General features: G+C 42.5%; 1 protein-coding gene across 2 annotated transcripts in view; it reads right to left on the bottom strand.

Annotated features, from left to right (window-relative positions):
* NECAB2 (N-terminal EF-hand calcium binding protein 2) overlaps positions 1-17754 on the bottom strand; it is a 234914-nt gene that overhangs the window by 104726 nt on the left and 112434 nt on the right. For both annotated transcript variants that reach the window (XM_070760554.1, XM_070760553.1), the window contains 2 exons: positions 15720-15828; positions 2699-2724 (listed from right to left, as the gene is read on the bottom strand). In XM_070760554.1, coding sequence (XP_070616655.1) covers positions 2699-2724; positions 15720-15828 — 135 coding nt within the window. The remainder of the gene's footprint in view (positions 1-2698; positions 2725-15719; positions 15829-17754) is intronic.

Below are 17754 nucleotides of genomic sequence, written 5' to 3' on the forward strand. Positions count from 1 at the left end.
GATGTAATTAATTAACTTACACGCTCTAAAATAGCATCTCATAGCTTCCTCCCTCCGCTCTCTAATAAACTCGGGTTCTTTTCTGCCACCAATTCCAGCCAGTACAACTAAAACCAAGTGCAGCAGGCTTGCTTTTATTTCTAAACGAAAGAAATAAAATCTGAACGGGATGTCACCACCAGTATATTCCTAACCACAAACTGACATGTCGTACAGTACTCCCCTATAAATAACCTCTAGAGACACATTATTAATTAGCCTCCCAGGGGTTTAATTAAAATGCCATATATTGGTTTGAACAGAATGCAGGATGGAAGAAACGACAGGAACAGCTCCAGCGGCACTCAGCCAGGGTGAACTTCGGCTGTTTGCCGCTGATAAAAACTCAGATGCCTAATTTTCGACAGCTGCAGTCGCTTCCCCACATCATACAACAGAGCATTTAAAAAATCATGGTGTAGAGCTGGTTTTCAAAAGAGAAATGGATAAAGTCAATCCTTTTGCAGAAAGGATAAAACCAAAATCCCATTGCATAGGCCAGGAAGCTTCAGAAAAAAATGTTATTTGGACTAGGGCACTCTAAACCATCTATCTAACCAAAATGGGATTAGGAAGCTTTTTTGCTACATTTTGCAAATCTAGGCTTCCATTAGGAGCTTTAAATAAGGGCTGAGAACAAAGAATAGCAGGGTTGGAATGGACCTTGTGGGGTCTTACAGATATTACAGTCTATTAGAGTTGGAAGGGGCCTTGCAGGTCATCTACTCCAACCCCTTGCTCTAGCAGGAGTCCCTGCACCATTTTATACAAATGGCAGTCCAATCTCTCTTTGACAGTCTCAACTGTTGGAGGCCTCATAACTTCCGCAGGCAAGCTATTCCATTGGTTGATCGCTTTCACCATCAGAAAGTTCCTCCTTACTTCCAGGTTGAATCTCTCCTTGGTCAGCTTCCAGCCAATGTTCCTTATCTGGCCTTTGGGCGCTTTGGAAAACAACCTGACCCCCTCCTCTCCGTGGCAGCCCCTCAAATATTGGAAGACTGATATCATGACTTCCCTGGTCCTTCTCTTCGCCAGACTGGCCATGTCCAGTTCCTGCATTGTATATTTGAGTTTCCAGTCCCCTAACGATTTTGGTTGTTCTCCTCTCTACTTGCTCTAGAGTCTCAATGTCTTCTACTCCAACCCCTTGCTCAAGTAAGAAAATCTATATGATTTTGGACAAATGGTTGTCCAACCTCTTCTTATTAACTTCCAGTGTTGGATCAAACACAACTTCTGGAGGCTCGTTGTTCAATTAGTTGACTGTTCTCACAATCAGAAAATGTCCCCTTAGTTCCAGGTTGCTTCTCTCTTTGATTAATTTCCATCCATTGTTTCTTGTCCTGCCTTCAGGAGCTTTGGAGAACAGTTCTATAACACAATACAGTGATACCTCGTCTTACGAACTTAATTGGTTCCGGGACGAGGTTTGTAAGGTGAAAAGTTTGTAAGATGAAACAATGTTTCCCATAGGAATCAATGGAAAAGCGATTAATGCGTGCAAGCCCAAAACTCACCCCTTTTGCCAGCCGAAGCGCCCATTTTTGCACTGCTGAGATTCCCCTGAAGCTCCCCTCCATGGGAAACCCCACCTCCGGATTTTCGTGTTTTTGTGATGCTGCAGGGGAATCCCAGCAGGGGAATCCCAGCAGCGCAAAAACGGGTGCTTCGCTGGCAACGGAAGTCTGAAGGTGAGGTTTCCAGCGAGGGGAGCCTCAGCGAAATTGCAGCATCACAAAAACACAGAAGTCCTCGAAACCCCACCTCCAGGCTTCCGTGATTTTGTGATGCTGCGATTTCGCTGATGCTCCCCTCACTGGGAAACCCCACCTCCGGACTTCCGTTGCCAGCAAAGCACCCATTTTTATGCTGCTGGGATTCCCCTGCAGCATTGCAAAAACATGGAAGTCCGGAGGTGGTGTTTCTCATGGAGGGGAGCCTCAGGGGAATCCCAGCAGCGCAAAAACGGGCGCTTCGCTGGCAACAGAAGTTCGGAGGTGGGGCATCCCAATGGCAGCGGCTTGGGTTTGTAAGGTAAAAATTGTTAGGAAGAAGAGGCAAAAAAATCTTAAACTCCAGGTTTGTATCTTGAAAAGTTTGTATGACGAGGAGCTTGTAAGACGAGGTATCACTGTATAGACTTCATATGTGCATATATTCATTTTTCAGGGCATGCCAGTAGTATTTAGAAGAGTATTCAAAGTGAGAAGGAAGTTTGAGTAGGGTATAACAATCCCACTCCTTTGCTTGTTCTATAGGTACAGACAGGTACAAAGGGGTGAGGCCTGAACTGGATTGATCCCCACCCTGCCAAAATACCAGATTCCTATTAAAACCTGGTATTCAAGCAAGGTTGGTATGGGAATTCTGGGAGTTGAAGTCCACATATCTTAAAGTTGGCCAACCCTGGGTTAAAATCACAAAATGGGAGATCAGGATTCATCGTGCAATCAAGACATAAGAGAATTAGGATTTGAAGAATGGAAATTGGACAAGATTTAGATATATAAAGAAATAACGATAGGGATAGACAAGACCAAAATAGCAATGAATGATGAGAAATAATTGCAGTTGTTATGTAAATATTATGTAAAAGAAATGACCAAAAACAGGATGGTCACAAACTTTTTTTTAAAGAGACATGAAAGGTACTTACCACACAACTCCTTGGTATCCACGTTACTTGGAAGGAAGGAAAAGAAGAAACAGAGGGAAAAAATGAGAATGCAGGAAAAAAATGGGAACATTTCACTCCAAGCAATTCACAACCACTTAAGCAGAAAGAATTTGTGGATGTGTTTGGATGTATTTAATCAACGCTGCTGCATGGGTGCAATGCTCCCGGTTCGCTCGTGCATGTGCAAAGCATTCTGTGCATGAGCAGAGGGTAAGAGAACCCAAATGGCGCTGTCCGGGTGGGTGGGTGGGTGGAGGCTTGCACTTCCTTCGCAACCATCTCTCCGATGAGTGACAGTCCAGAGCGAACTGGGAGCATTTCACCCTGTGCTGCTGTCTTTGAAATCAAGGTTTCAAAAGAGAGAGAGAGAGAGAGAAAGAGAGAAAGTTTGATGACTTTTGAGGTTTGGTTCCAAACATTTTACATTTCTGAATCTATATACAGTGGTACCTCTACCTACAAATGCCTCTACTTACAAAATTTTCCAGTTAAGAACCGGGTGTTCAAGATTTTTTTGCCTCTTCTCAAGAACCATTTTTCCACTTACAAACCCGACCCTCAGAAGCTGTAATCAGAAAAGGCAGGCAGAAGCCTCCGTGGGGCCTCTCTAGGAATCTCCTGGGAGGAAACAGGGCCAGAAAAGGTGGGGAGAAGCCTCTGTGGGGCCTCTCTAGGAATCTCCTGGGAGGAAACAGGGCCAGAAAAGGTGGGGAGAAGCCTCCGTGAGGCTGCTCTAGGAATCTCCTGGGAGGAAACAGGGCCAGAAAAGGTGGGGAGAAGCCTCCATGAGGCCGCTCTAGGAATCTCCTAGGAGGAAACAGGGCCAGAAAAGGTGGGGAGAAGCCTCCGTGGGGCCTCTCTAGGAATCTCCTGGGAGGAAACAGGGCCAGAAAAGGTGGGGAGAAGCCTCCGTGGGGCCTCTCTAGGAATCTCCTGGGAGGAAACAGGGCCAGAAAAGGTAGGGAGAAGCCTCCGTGGGGCCTCTCTAGGAATCTCCTAGGAGGAAACAGGGCCAGAAAAGGTGGGGAGAAGCCTCCGTGGGGCCTCTCTAGGAATCTCCTGGGAGGAAACAGGGCCAGAAAAGGTGGGGAGAAGCCTCCATGAGGCCGCTCTAGGAATCTCCTAGGAGGAAACAGGGCCAGAAAAGGTGGGGAGAAGCCTCCGTGGGGCCTCTCTAGGAATCTCCTGGGAGGAAACTGGGCCGGAAAAGGGCGAAGCCTCTGTGGGACCTCTCTAGGAATTTCCTGGGAGGAAGCAGGGCCAGAAAAGGCGGGGAGAAGCTCTGTGGGGCCTCTCTAGGAATCTCATGGGAGGAAACAGGGCCTCCACCCTCCCTGTGGTTTCCCCAATCGCACACATTATTTGCTTTTACATTGATTCCTATGGGTAAAATTGCTTCTTCTTGCAAACTTTTCTACTTAAGAACCTGGTCATGGAATGAATTAAGTTGGTAAGTAGAGGTACCACTGTATTGCTTTTCATACACAGCCCCATGGTGGCACAGTGGTTACAGTGCAGTGCTGCAGGCTAACTCTGCCCACAGCCTTGAGTTTGAACCTGACCAGGTCATGGTTAATTCAGAATTTCCATCCTTCCAAGGTCATTAAAATAAGGACCCAGATTGTTGGGGGCAATAGGTTGACTCTGTAAATCATTCAGAGAGGGCTGTAAAGCACGCTCTGCTCACTCCACTCCTCTAATAGACTCTCATATATCACCAGATTTGAAATTGTGGGCTTGGACAACCTTGAACTTTGCCTCCTTCAATCTGACCTAAGCATAGTATACAAAATTATCTGCTAAAATATTCTACCTGCCAGTGAATGCTTCAGCTTCAACCGCAATAATACATGGGAAAACAATAGATACAAACTCAAGGTAAACTTCTCCAAACTCGATTGCAGAAAATACAACTTCAGCAATACACTACCTGGAATACAATACCCGATTCTGTTGTTGCATCCTCAAACACCAACATTTTAATCTTAAACTGTCTACCATGGACCTCACCCCATTCCTAAGAGGTCTATAAGGCTGTGCATAAGCACACCAGCATGCCTACCATCCCTGTCCTACTGTCCCCAATTATTATTAGTCATTTCCTGTGATCCTGCGTCTATACTTATACCTGTTATCTCGTATGTTTGACAAACTAAATAAATAAATTAATAAATATAAGTCTAAGTGCTAGCTATATATGAGCGCAGTGGCGCAGTGGTTACGGTGCAGAATTGCAGGCTGACTTTGCCTACTGCCAGCAGTCCAATCCTGACCTGCTCAAGGTTGACTCAGAACTTAACATCGTTCCAAGGTCTGTAAAATGAGGACCCAGACTATTGGGAGCAAGAGGCTGACTCTGTAAACTGCTTAGAGGGGGCTGTAAAAGCCTTGTGAAGCGGTAGATAAGTCTAAATGCTATTGCTATTGCAACCTGGATGTTTATGAGCTCCTTATTCAGGTTGATGTTTTCATTGTTTATTTCTGTTTTACTGTTGCAATAATATTGTGAGTTAATCCTATATTTTAATTCTTTTAAAAAAATAATTTTTAAAAATTAAATTTTTAATTCTTTAACAAAATTTAGCTGGCTTGGCCATCATTTCCCTGATAGGAAATTCATTTCCCCCCCAAAGAATCCCACCAAACTGTGTCACTAGGCACTTGATTTGTGATAAGAAGAGGTTCTTTATCAGCTCCCTCCCTGACAAGCCTATTTTCACCTCACTTTGCTGGTGTTTTTACACAATATTTTATCCCGATAAGCCTTCCAATGCTGGCTGTGATTGACAGCTCTGTCTTGCTCAGTAACTTCCAATCCATCTGTCTTGAAAAGAAAAAGAAAAAAAAGAGAGAAAAAAACCCACCTTTAAGTTTTTTTTTTCAGATTTAACCCTTCCAACCTTTGTCCTCCTGTTATAAAGAATGGAAAAACTTTGGAAAGCTGCCAGCCTCCACTTTTCACGACCAAATTCTATTCCCCCCAGTAAAATGTTGTCCAAATGCTGAAGTATGCAGCCTAAATCAATCTAACCTCCTTAGCCAGAACGATTCAAAGCCACAAAAGAAGAAGAAACTGCTTCATCAAATTCTTCAACAAAATGACAAGCTGAAGAAGCAATCCAGAACAGCAGAAGACTTGATATCACTTGCTGAAGAACAGAAATAGCTCCAGAAAAATTGAGAAAATTCTAGCCAGCCACCTGGCTGCAAATTCTAACTAGTGAATTTTTTCTTCTTCTTATTGATTCATTGAGGAATTGGTTTTTTTTATATATATATATGGCATACAGAGCCAGGGAAGTCTACAATGCTTTTTTTACTATAGAATAGTATCATGAAAGGAGAATATTTGCAGCTCAGGGTTGAAATGAGGGGTCCTTGGAGCTCTGTGAGCTTGGTTGTTTTCTTGAAGGTGTTCCATTACAAGAGTTATACGGAAAGTAAGGTTACAAGGCACGTAGCTCTCACGGGGAAGTTGGTATTACTATCGTGAAGTGGGGAAGGCAGCGGAAGAGAACGAGCAGTGGTCAGTAGATCAGTAGATCATTGATTGGAATTGTGGTGAAGTTTAGAGGTGAGTGTCCTTATTCCGTTTCCCTCCAAGTGCAAAGTGCGCACTGTAATACACTACCTGAATGCTAAGAGCATGAACGCTGCTGCGATGGGTGCCCAAGATTTTTCTCGCCAATTGCTGAGTTTTGAATTTGGGGGCTGAAGTAGGATAATAATAATAATAATAATAATAATAATAATTATTATTATTATTATTATTATTATTATTATTATTATTATTTATTAGATTTGTATGCTGCCCCTCTCCGAAGACTTGGGGCAGCTCACAACAATAATTAAAACAATGTTACAGTGGAACAAATCTAATATTAAAAGAGAAAAAGACATATAAAACCCCATCATTTAAAACCAAACAACACATACATACCAAACATAAAATATAAAAGCCTGGGTAAGGTGTCTCAGTTCCCCCATGCCTGGTGATATAGGTGGGTCTTGCGTAATTTACGAAAGACAAGGAGGGTGGGGGCAGTTCTAATCTGTGGGGGGAGTTGATTCCAGTTGGCCAGGGCCGCCACAGAGAAGGCTCTTCCCCTGGGGCCCGCCAAACGACATTGTTTAGTCGACAGGACTTGGAGAAGGCCAACTCTGTGGGACCTTATCGGTCGCTGGGATTCGTGCGGTAGCAGGTGGTTCCGGAGGTACTCTGGTCCAATGCCACTCCTCTCCTTCCTCCTCCTCCTCCTCCCACCCAAATTCCGAGCTTTTATTGCTTTCCTAATGGGTTTGCACGCATTATTTGCTTTTACATTGATTCCTATGGGAAAAATTGCTTCTACTTACAAATGTTTGTACTTAAGAACCTGGTCACGGAACGAATTAAGTTCTTAAGTAGAGGAACCACTGTATCTATTTTTTGTTTAAAGACATTCCACTTTTCATTCAAGAAGCTTATTCAGCTGGGTGAGAAGCCAAACCTCTTACAAGAAAAACCAGAAAGTCCAGTTGTCTCTTGTAAATGCACCTTTGGGACGACCACGGTCTGGATGACTGAGACTCTCCATAGACATCTAGACTTCCTTGTTGAAAACTTTTGAACAGCATTTCTTAATCTTGGCAATCCTGCCAAATATTCTGGGAGTTGAAATCCACACATCTTAAAACTTTCTGAGGGTGAGAAATTTATTTATTTATTCATTCATTCATTCATTCATTCATTCATTCATTCATTCATTCATTCATTCATTCAATTTTTATGCCGCCCTTCTCCTTAGACTCAGGGCAGCTTACAACATGTTAGCAATAGCACTTTTTAACAGAGCCAGCACATTGCCCCCACAATCCAGGTCCTCATTTTACCCACCTTGGAAGGAGGGAAGGCTGAGTCAACCTTGAGCCAGTGATGAGATTTGAACCGCTGACCTTCAGATCTACAGTCAGCTTCAGTGGCCTGCAGTACAGCACTCTACCTGCTGCGCCACCCCGGCTCTTTATACTACTTTGAAGAAAGATGCATTTTACATTCTTCTTTCTGGGATGGTTCTCAGAAAAGTTGGTCATATTACAGTTTGGTCTGACAGGTTGATTATAGAAGCTGCACGAGAGAAAGTTTGACATAACTGCAGGAGATTTTCCCCCAAACCCTGTCCCCAAATATTATCATGGGGAAAAGTTGAAGCAAGGAAACCTCTTAATGACTACTTCACTTTCAACCACAGCAATACACAAGCACATAATAGATTCAAACTAAACATAAATTGCTCCAAACGTGACTGCAGAAAAATATGACTTCAGCTTCCCTGGTGTCGGGGCTGGTGCAGCACCTGGAACCCAACTGGGCACATTTCCAAGAGGGGAACACCCCCCTTATGCCCCAGCCAGGTCTCAGTTATACAGGCCAGGCCAGCCTCCTCCTCCAGGAGCATGTCCCGGATCAGAGGGGTTTTATTGGTTACCCACCTGGCATTCAGCAGCAGCAGCCTGAGACCAGGGCCCTGACATTCCCTGTCACCAGCTATACGGGTTGAACTCGAGGGTCTGGAACAAGGGATCGCTGTAAAATAGTGCGGCCTAGTTCCCCATGAGTGGCCTACCCCGCGGCTCCCATCGTACCTTTCTCTCCCCATTACAGTATAACCGTAATGCTCCGGTCCTCATGCTCCCCAGAGATTGCCTCTCCAACTCCACCGGTCTCCCTCTCCTCCTGCAGGCCCCATGCATTCACATCATGCCAAGGGTTATAATCGGGCCCCCACCTGCTTCTGTAAGTCCACTCAGCAGGGAGGGCACCGACCTTCACCCCCGGTGGTCTCATTCTAGCTAATCAGTCAGTCCTTCCATTCACCACTTCATCTCCCTATTCCCACATATAGATATCCAGTCATACAATATAAAATATAAATACAATACAGTATAACATTTCTCTTGATTAGTTGGCCAGAATATTAGAATGTAATCAATCATGGGTTTGCCAGTGCCTCTAAGATCCTGAATGCCAGTGGTTCTCAACCTGGGGATTGGGACCCCTTTGGGGGTCGAACGATCATTTCACAGGGGTCGCCTAAGTCCAAGGTAAAAGACAATTTTCGCAGGGTGTTAGGAACTAAAGTTTCTATTCTGGCACCTTGGCAGGTATTTTTACAATCTGGCCAATCAGGCGTTTACAGTAGAGGTGCCCCTCTGACCTTCCTGCCAATCACTTAAAGCTTTGTTGGGAGAAATGATGCTAGACTTATGGTTGAGGGTCACCAGAACACGGGGAACTATATTAAGGTGTTGCAGCATTAGAAAGGTTGAAAACCACTGCTGTATGCAACAGGAAAGGAGATTTTTAAAAAAAACAGTATCAGAATTGTGATTCCAGAATGTCACCGGAGTTTCCTCTTACAAAACTAAGTCACTTAATCATCCATTTTATTTTGTGGGCTCTTTGGGTTTGGGTTTTGTTTTTTGTTTTATAACTCAATTATCAGCATTTTTAAATATAGAATACCAAAAGCTAGGGGTGGGTGAGAAAGACGCTGTATAAAATCTGAGACAGGGAAAGGTTTTCTTTTATCAGCTTTATTTTTAGACTGACAATGGCTGTGGTGTAACTAAGACTCAGAAGGAAGATCAACACACGGTGATTTGTTGCTACAGGCAACAATATTGGGAAAGCAACATCATTAAAAAGATCACTGCCCCGCAAAATTTGTGTCCCCCCATATTTTAATATATTTTAATATCTCTCCTAGTGCAGAAAAAGACCCATCTCCATTATAATTTGTCAAGATATTTAAAAGTTAATTATTTTACAATTTGTGCCGTAATTAATATTTTCAATCACAATTCCTACAGGCACCTGGTACCAGATATGATGATATAATTATTTGTTTGTTAGTTAGTTTAATCAAATTTCTATCCTGCCCATGATAGTTGCATGACTCTTGAGTGTTTATGGATGAGATTATGACACACATTGAATCACTTGCATTCTATATATGACAGCTATTATGCTTCTTACAGTCAAACATACCAGACACATTAAAGCATTGTTTTAATATCTGTTCTGCCTGGCCTCTAGCCACCCAAGAGCAAAGTAATAAATCAAACACACAAATTTGTAACAGTAAAACAAAAAGGGTTCTTTTATATACAGAGGGCTGTACGCCTCTGTGAATGCAAGACCAATGCTGATTTATTAGTCCAAAAGGTCAGAGTTACTCACTCAAGTCCGCACAGCCCTTCCTGCTTGAGTGTCAGAAAGTTCACAGAAATCCAAAAACCAAAACAAAACCATGATGCAACAATGTTTCCCTCTTCAAAGCTCAAACGATAATCTCCCACACAATGCACTCCGATCCTCCCTTTTTTTATCAAGGTTTCAGCAGCGTCATTAAATCTTATCAGCTGTGTTCTATCATTTGTTTCTATGCTTGCGCAGCTGCTCCTGCCTTCCCAACATTCTCTGCACCCGAGGATTCAGAATAGGGTTACTCATTAATTCTTCCCCTTCTGATTCTGAGGAATCTCTGGCTGGAGGGCTAGCTGAATCCATTTCCCTGCCTGTCTCTGCTGTCCCTTCCTGCTCCCTATCTTTCCCTGTCTCTGACTCTGGTTCGCTGTCTGACGCATCTGTCTCATGCTGCAACCAGACTGATCTTCTGTAAACAGATGACTCCCACTGCTCTTTGTCAAAATCCCCAGCCATAGGGGCTGGCCTGAAGCCAACCACAACAATATGTTTTATATGAAGTGTATTAATATACCTGTGGTCCTTGACTTGTAACCACTGTTGAGACTAGAAATTCCATTGTTAAGCAAGGCAGGTATTAAGTGAGTTCACGCCTGATTTTACAATAACAATAGCGCTTAGCACTTATACTGCTTTTTCAGTACTTTATATCCTTCTCTATGTGTTTTACAGAGTCAGCCTCTTGCCCCCAACAATCTGGGTCCTCATTCTACTGACTTCAGAAGGATGGAAGGCTGAGCCAACCTTGAGCCTGGTGAGATTCAAATTGCAGTCATCCGGCAGTCAGCAGAAGTAACCTGCAGGACTGCACTCTCACCACTGCCACCAAGTCTCAATGCGTCACAAACCTTTTTGTCATAGTAGTTAAGTGAATCGCTCCAGCTATTAAGCGAACCACCTGGTCGTAAAGTGAATCTGGCTTTTCACATTGCCTTTGCTTGCTGGGAATGTCCCAAATGGTGATCACTTGGCCTCAGGATGCCGCAATCGTCATACATGTTGGTGGCCAAAATTCCAAATTTGGATCATGTGACAGAGAGGGCGCTGAACCAATTGTATGTGTAAGGACCAGTTATAGCAGTTACATTGACAGTTTTTGGCGAAATTGCATCCAACTGCTTTATCATCAGAGCTTGTTGCAGAAAATAAAATCCAGAAAGCACACAGTTAAAGTGCCCAAATCCCAGCGGCTGATTAGGTCCCACAGAGTTGGCCTTCTCCAGGTCCCGTCGACTAAACAATGTCATCTGGCAGGACCCAGGGGAAGAGCCTTCTCTGTGACGGCCCCAGCCCTCTGGAATCAACTCCTCCCGGAGATTAGAACTGCCCCCACCCGCCTTGCCTTTCGTAGGTTATTGAAAACTCATCTTTGTAGCCAGGCATGGGGAAACTGACATATTCCCTAACTATCTTGGCTTGTGTATGGTTTGAATGGATTGTGTGATTAATTTTACTATAAGGGTTTTAAAATTGTTTTTAAATATTGGATTTGTAGACTGTTTATCATTGTTGTGAGCTGCCCCGAGTCTTCGGAGAAGGGCGGCATACAAATGTAATAAATAATAATAATAATAATAATAATAATAATAATAATAATAATAATATTGTTATTGTTATTATAACTTGCAATGTTCCAATATTTGAAGGGCTGCCACAAAGAAGAGGAGATCAACCTATTCTCCAAATCATCTGAACGCAGGACAAGAAGCAATGGATGGAAGCTAATCAAGGAGAGAAACAACCTAGAACTACAGAGAATTTTCCCGACAGTGAGAACAATCAACCAGAAGTTATGGATGCTCTATCACTGGAGACCATGTGATGGCCAGCTGCTGTTTTGAAAACCAGCTGGGCAGCGCATATGCACATGTCGGAACCTGGAAGAGAGCAGGTGGCATATGTGTTACGGAACTGGAAAAGCATCTGGCAACGGCACATGTGCCCAGAGAGAGGGCTCTGTGTGCCACCTCTGGCACATATGCCATAGGTTCACCATCCCAGGTATAAGGTTTTCTGCTTGAACAAGGGGTTGGATTCGAAGACCTCCGAGGTCCCTTCCAACTCTGTTATTCTGTTATTTTGTCAGTGCCATTGTGACTTTGAAGAGTCACTAAACAAATGTAAAACAATGCTAGTCAAGGACTACCCTTCCTTTTTATTTATTTAAATATTTTAGCATTTTTTAAATACGAGCTTTTAACACAGCGGTGTAACATAAAACTAAAGGCTATGTCTTTTTTTCTAAAAAACCTCCACTTCTTCTTTTGTGTATCTTTGTTTTTAGACTAAGTCACCTTGCCTATTCTTTTCAAAATGAAAAAATATGATATAAAATCTATAATATAGTGGGGCTAGAAGGAAGTTGCTGCAGTGCAGAACCCGGAGGCAAAATTTAAAAGTGACAATAAGCATACGAGTGTGTTTCACAGGCACCCATTTGTGGTAACAAAAAAGTTTTTCAGGATGTGAGCTTTATTCAACCATTTTGGACTCTGCCTCAACATCAAGAAAACTGAGTACTTAGAGACGGTCAACACTCCTGGAACGCTTCAAATCAATGGAGAATACCTAAAGAAGGTGGATATTTTTTTGTATCTGGGATCCCATCTCCAAGGCAATGGCTCAAACTGCTCTGTAGTCTCTGAACTGAAAGCTTGTCTACTGCTGGAAATGAAACTACTTGTAACTGTTGCAGAAGAACCTACACTGGTATTGTATATACAGTGATCCCTCGATTTTCGCGGGTTCAAACTTCGCGAAACAGCGATGCCACAGTTTTTCAAAAAATGTTAATTAAAAAATACTCCGTGGTTTTTTTTCTATACCACGGTTTTTCCCACCCGATGACATCATACGTCATCCCCAAGAGTCACTTCTCTCTCTCTTTCTCTCTCTTTCCTGTCATTCTCTGCTTCAATCATTTTCTCATTTCTCTTTTTTTCTCCCCTTTTTTCTATCATTTCTCTCTCTCTCTCTACCTTCCACTCTCCCCCACTCTTGCTCTCTCTCTCTCTTTCTCACTCTCTCTCCCTCTCTCCTTTTTATCTCGCTTTGTCTATTGCTCTGTCTCCGTGAGAACGCCTGCCCCGCCTCTCCTGCAGCCCCCTCACTGACAGCTGGGACGAAAGCGCTTTCAGCTAAGCGACTGCGAGAGGGGCGGGGCAGGCATTCTCAAAGCGCTCAGAGCGGCTAGCGGACGAATGAGGAGGATGAGAAGCCGTAGCCGCCAGCACTGCTGCAGGAGGACCCGTGCCCAAAAAAACACGGTGAGAGGGGCGGATCGGGCAGGCGGGGGTAGCGGCGAGGGGGCCGGAGGCGCTGGGGGGGCGGGGCGGCCGACATTCATAACAATCTTTGCCAGCCTCCGCACTTTCATCGCTCACCGCCCCCAACTTCAAGCCCGGCTCCTTGCGCGGCCTTGGAACAGGGTGTGCGGGGGTAGTTTTTGGCTGTCCATAGCCAAAAATGGTGTTTTTACTTCCGCATCTCTACTTCGTGGAAATTCGACTTTCGCGGGCAGTCTGGGAACACAACCCCCGCGAAAATCGAGGGATCACTGTATATTCTTGCATATAAAGGAGTTTCTAATTTAAATGAATCCTGCTTCATCAGTCTGCCTATGTGTACTTTCTGGATTTAATTTTCTGCAACAAACTCTGATGATAAAGCAGTTGGATGCAGTTTTGGCAAAACCCTGAATTAAATACAGTTTTTTGGGCAAACCAACATAAAACACAGTTGTGTGACCACAGGGCGTGGCAAGCAACTATAAGTGCAGCCCAGCTATTGCTACCCAACTTGGTGCAAGTGAAAAAGTTTTGAGTGTATTGGCCTTTCTTTCAGGTTCCAAAGCTGCAACACTTTCTTTCCGTTTAGATGAGTGGATTGAGAAGTAATTGGGTTTTTTTATCTGGTTTGGCAGAGGGAAATCTTCTGTTAAGTAGCCAGCAATGTCTTCCATGCATCAGATATTCCAATACGGATTTTTTTAAAAAAAATCTTTGGTTTAAGATTTTCTATCTAGATTAACTACATGTAAGATAATATCTATAGCTCAGGGTTGCACTTGGCCCTTGGTGCCCTCTGAGCTTGATTGTTTGCTTTCATTACCCAACTAGGGGACACCATCAGTGCTAGAAGGGAATGGGGTTACCCAGCTCACAAAAAGGTCACCTTTATCTGGCACTAGCGAAATACGTGTGGTTCACTACAAAACAATGTGATAAGGCTTGATAAATTGACACTTAAAGCGTGGAAATTAATGAGTAGTTTAAAAAGGGTCTGTATTATTTTGTTTGAGATGGTAAGCTACGTTTCTATTAAAGATGAAGACATTGTTTGCATAGCATAAACCCATGATGGTGAATCTGTAGCACGCATGCCGAGCCTTTTCCATGTTTCAGCTCCAGCACACATGTGCATGCTGGCCAGCTGATTTTCGGCTTTGGGAAACACTGTTTCATCCTTTGGATGCTTCAGGAAAACTGTTGACCATTTGTCTGTTAGATAGGAATGCTGTTAACCAATTGTGTAGTAGTCCAGAGACGCCATAGGATTTAAGTTTCAGAAGACGTTTGTCATGAACAACTGAGTCAAAGGCTTTGCAAAAGTCGATATAAATTGCATCAATTTAATTACCCTGGTCAAATTGAGGCTACAGGAAGCTGCCGCTGCCAAAAATGGAGCTTGGGCGCCCATTTTCACTGACAGAGCCCTCAGGCCACCACAGGCACCTCCCAACATGAGTGATGTCATGTTGACCATGCCATTCCAGCCATCCAAGGTCAAACACAACCCTGCTGTGTCTCTCAATGAAATTGAGTTTGATACCCCTGATGTAGATACTGATATTAAATATAAAACTTTTAAAACTTGGGGAGGGGGGAGCAAGAAATACAAAAGATTCTGCATTTATCCAGAAAAGTTTCATTAGATTTCTCCTGCAAATACACTTTGAAAACAAGTCTTAAACATGCCAGATTGTTTTTCCATGAATTACAATCCTTGGCAGGTTTTGTTCTAAATATCATATATTATATTTTCTTGTATTGGACTGTCTCGAATTGAACATTGGATACTAGCAGGTTTTTTTCTGTAGAGCTTTTGTGTGAAAATGTCTTTTTGTGTGTGTGACTGTGTCATCTTTAAAGAAGAGAAACTACATATTTCTTTTACATCTCTAAATTCAGTCAGTCGAAGGCTCACAATTCAGAATCGGAAGACAAGGTAATGAAACTTTAATTAAGCCTTAAAATAACTATATTTGGATAATGACTGTAAGTATATTTAGAACTTTCTCTGAAGAAAAAAACCACTGATTTAAAAAGTTGTTAAAAATGACAAAATGACAAACAGCCAAACAATGGAAGGTAATTACAAAATTTAAAAAGGTAATTATAGGAAACATAAAATCCATCGTTCCAATAGAGAGAAAGTACTCAAAATCAAATTGAGCCTAACATTATCGAAATGCACATAGAAAAGCAAAATCTCTTTGTTCACCATCCAAAGGTGTCAATCCTAAATTGTGGATGTGGAAGATTATAGCTTTAGTCTGGCAAGATTCTGTCTATTAGATGTAAGAAAATAAAGAACTGGACTTATAGAGTCTTCTCCATCTACTTCTTTGTGCATAGAGTTTTCAATAGCTTTTCCGTCACTGCTGATATGTTGACTCGGTCCAGAAAGAAGTGGAGAAGTCAATGTCTGTCTTAATGGGCCAAAGCAGTTAAGGAATCTAAAAGGACTCACCTGGTGTTGTCAGAATCGATGGTGTGGAAAAGTTTTTCCAACTCCTCCTCGTTAAGAGTTCCATCAGAAAAGAAGGCCTGGAATTCTTCCAAGGACAACTTCCCATCATCTACAAGCAATACAACAGAAAGTGTGAGGGATTAAAAAGGAGAGTGGGTGCAGAACAGAGGGGAAACATAACCAGTACAAAGACAAGGGGAAAATTCATCTCACTTTTGGAACCACTGAAAGTCTGTTTCCTCAAACTGGAGGCTAAAACATATTTATTTTTATTTGATTTATTTGATTTTTTTATGCCGCCCTTCTCCTTAGACTCAGGGTGGCTTACAACATGTAAGCAATAGCACTTTTTAACAGAGCCAGCATATTGCCCCCAGAATCCGGGTCCTCATATGAAGAACAGTTGCTGGAACTGTGTATGTCTAGTTTGATGAAAAGAGGGACTTGGGGTGATATGATAGAGTTTTCCAATATCTCAAGGGCTGTTACAAAAAAGCATTCTTCTGCTTTCTTTTACAAAGAAACAGAAGGCAAGACAGGAAGCAACAGATGGAAATAATCAAGGAGAGAAGCAACCTAGAACTAAGGAGAAATTTAGACAGTTAGAACAATTAATCAGTGGAACAACTTGCCTCCAGAAGTTGTAAATGCTCCAACACTGGAAGTTTTTAAGAAGAGTTTGGATAACTATTTGTCTATAGTAGTGTAGTGTTTGCTGCCAAAGCAGGGGGTTGGGCTAGAAGACCTCCAATGTCCCTCCCAGCTCTGCTCTGCTCTGATCTACCCTACCCTATCCTACCCTACTCTATTCTAAATGTTCAGTTCCTACAATTCATTTTTTATCTCTTCTTTCCCTTTATTCCCAGTGCACATGCAATGATAGACAAAGCATTATTCCACACATGAATTAATAATAAATAATTAGCTAATATCAAGTCCCCAAATATCCTCCAAAGTTTAAATCCTCCTTCAAAAGCTACAGCACACAACTTATTAAAAGTTAGCAAGGTCTCACCTTGATATTTGAGAGCAAAGCACAACCTATGCTTTTATCCTTTTTATCTACGTAATATCTTTAATCTATGAAATATTTTTAAGCACACGGAGCACTCTTAAGCCGTGAATCGACTAAATGTCAGGAGTTAGGAGGTCTTAAAGGAGATGCAGATCTGTGAGATAAGAAGTGCCAAGAGCACTAGAGAAGCCTGGAAAGGATGATTACCAGGCTTAAAAAAAATAGTGGCTTGGCCAATTATAATCCTCTGCACATCTAAGAGTACAAGTTAAAATGAGCAATGCTGAGCTGAGAACTTGCTGGATCTTAGAAGATTTATGTAGAAGCCACCAAAAAATATACTGAAGTTCAAAAGTACAGTATACTACAAATATGCCTGCTTGATCTAATTGGATAAGTAAAAGCGTTCAGAAACTGCACACTGTTAGAACTGCAGTATCCAAACTACAAAAAATCCTTCCTTTAAAGCAGGGGTGCCCAACCTTGGCAACTTTAAGACATGTGGACTTCATATTTTGCAATGTCCTTCCCCCATGCATGGGGAGGGAATGGGAATTTTGCAGGATCCTTTCCCTGCCATGCCGAACAATCACACCCACAGAACCGGTAGGGCGAAATTTTGAATTTCACCCCTGCTGTGGAATTGGTTTTTGTACTCAGAGGTACAATATTTGAGCAGAGAATCTACTCATAATGTGTTCTTTAATCCTGTCTCCACTTCCCCTTGACAATAAAAAGTGGAATACAGTGTTCCCTCGATTTTCGTGGGTCCAAACTTCGCGGAAAATCTATACCACGGTTTTTCAAAAATATTAATTAAAAACTACTTTGTGGGTTTTTTCCCTATACCACGGTTTTTCCCACCCGATGACGTCATATGTCATTGCCAAACTTTCGTCTGCCTTTAATAAATATTTTTTTAATAAACTTTAATAAATAAACATGGTGAGTAATAATCTGAATGGTTGCTAAGGGAATGGAAAATTGTAATTTAGGGGTTTAAAGTGTTAAGGGAAGGTT

This window comes from Erythrolamprus reginae, chromosome 9, assembly GCF_031021105.1.
Source record: "Erythrolamprus reginae isolate rEryReg1 chromosome 9, rEryReg1.hap1, whole genome shotgun sequence".
NCBI lineage: Eukaryota > Metazoa > Chordata > Lepidosauria > Squamata > Dipsadidae > Erythrolamprus > Erythrolamprus reginae.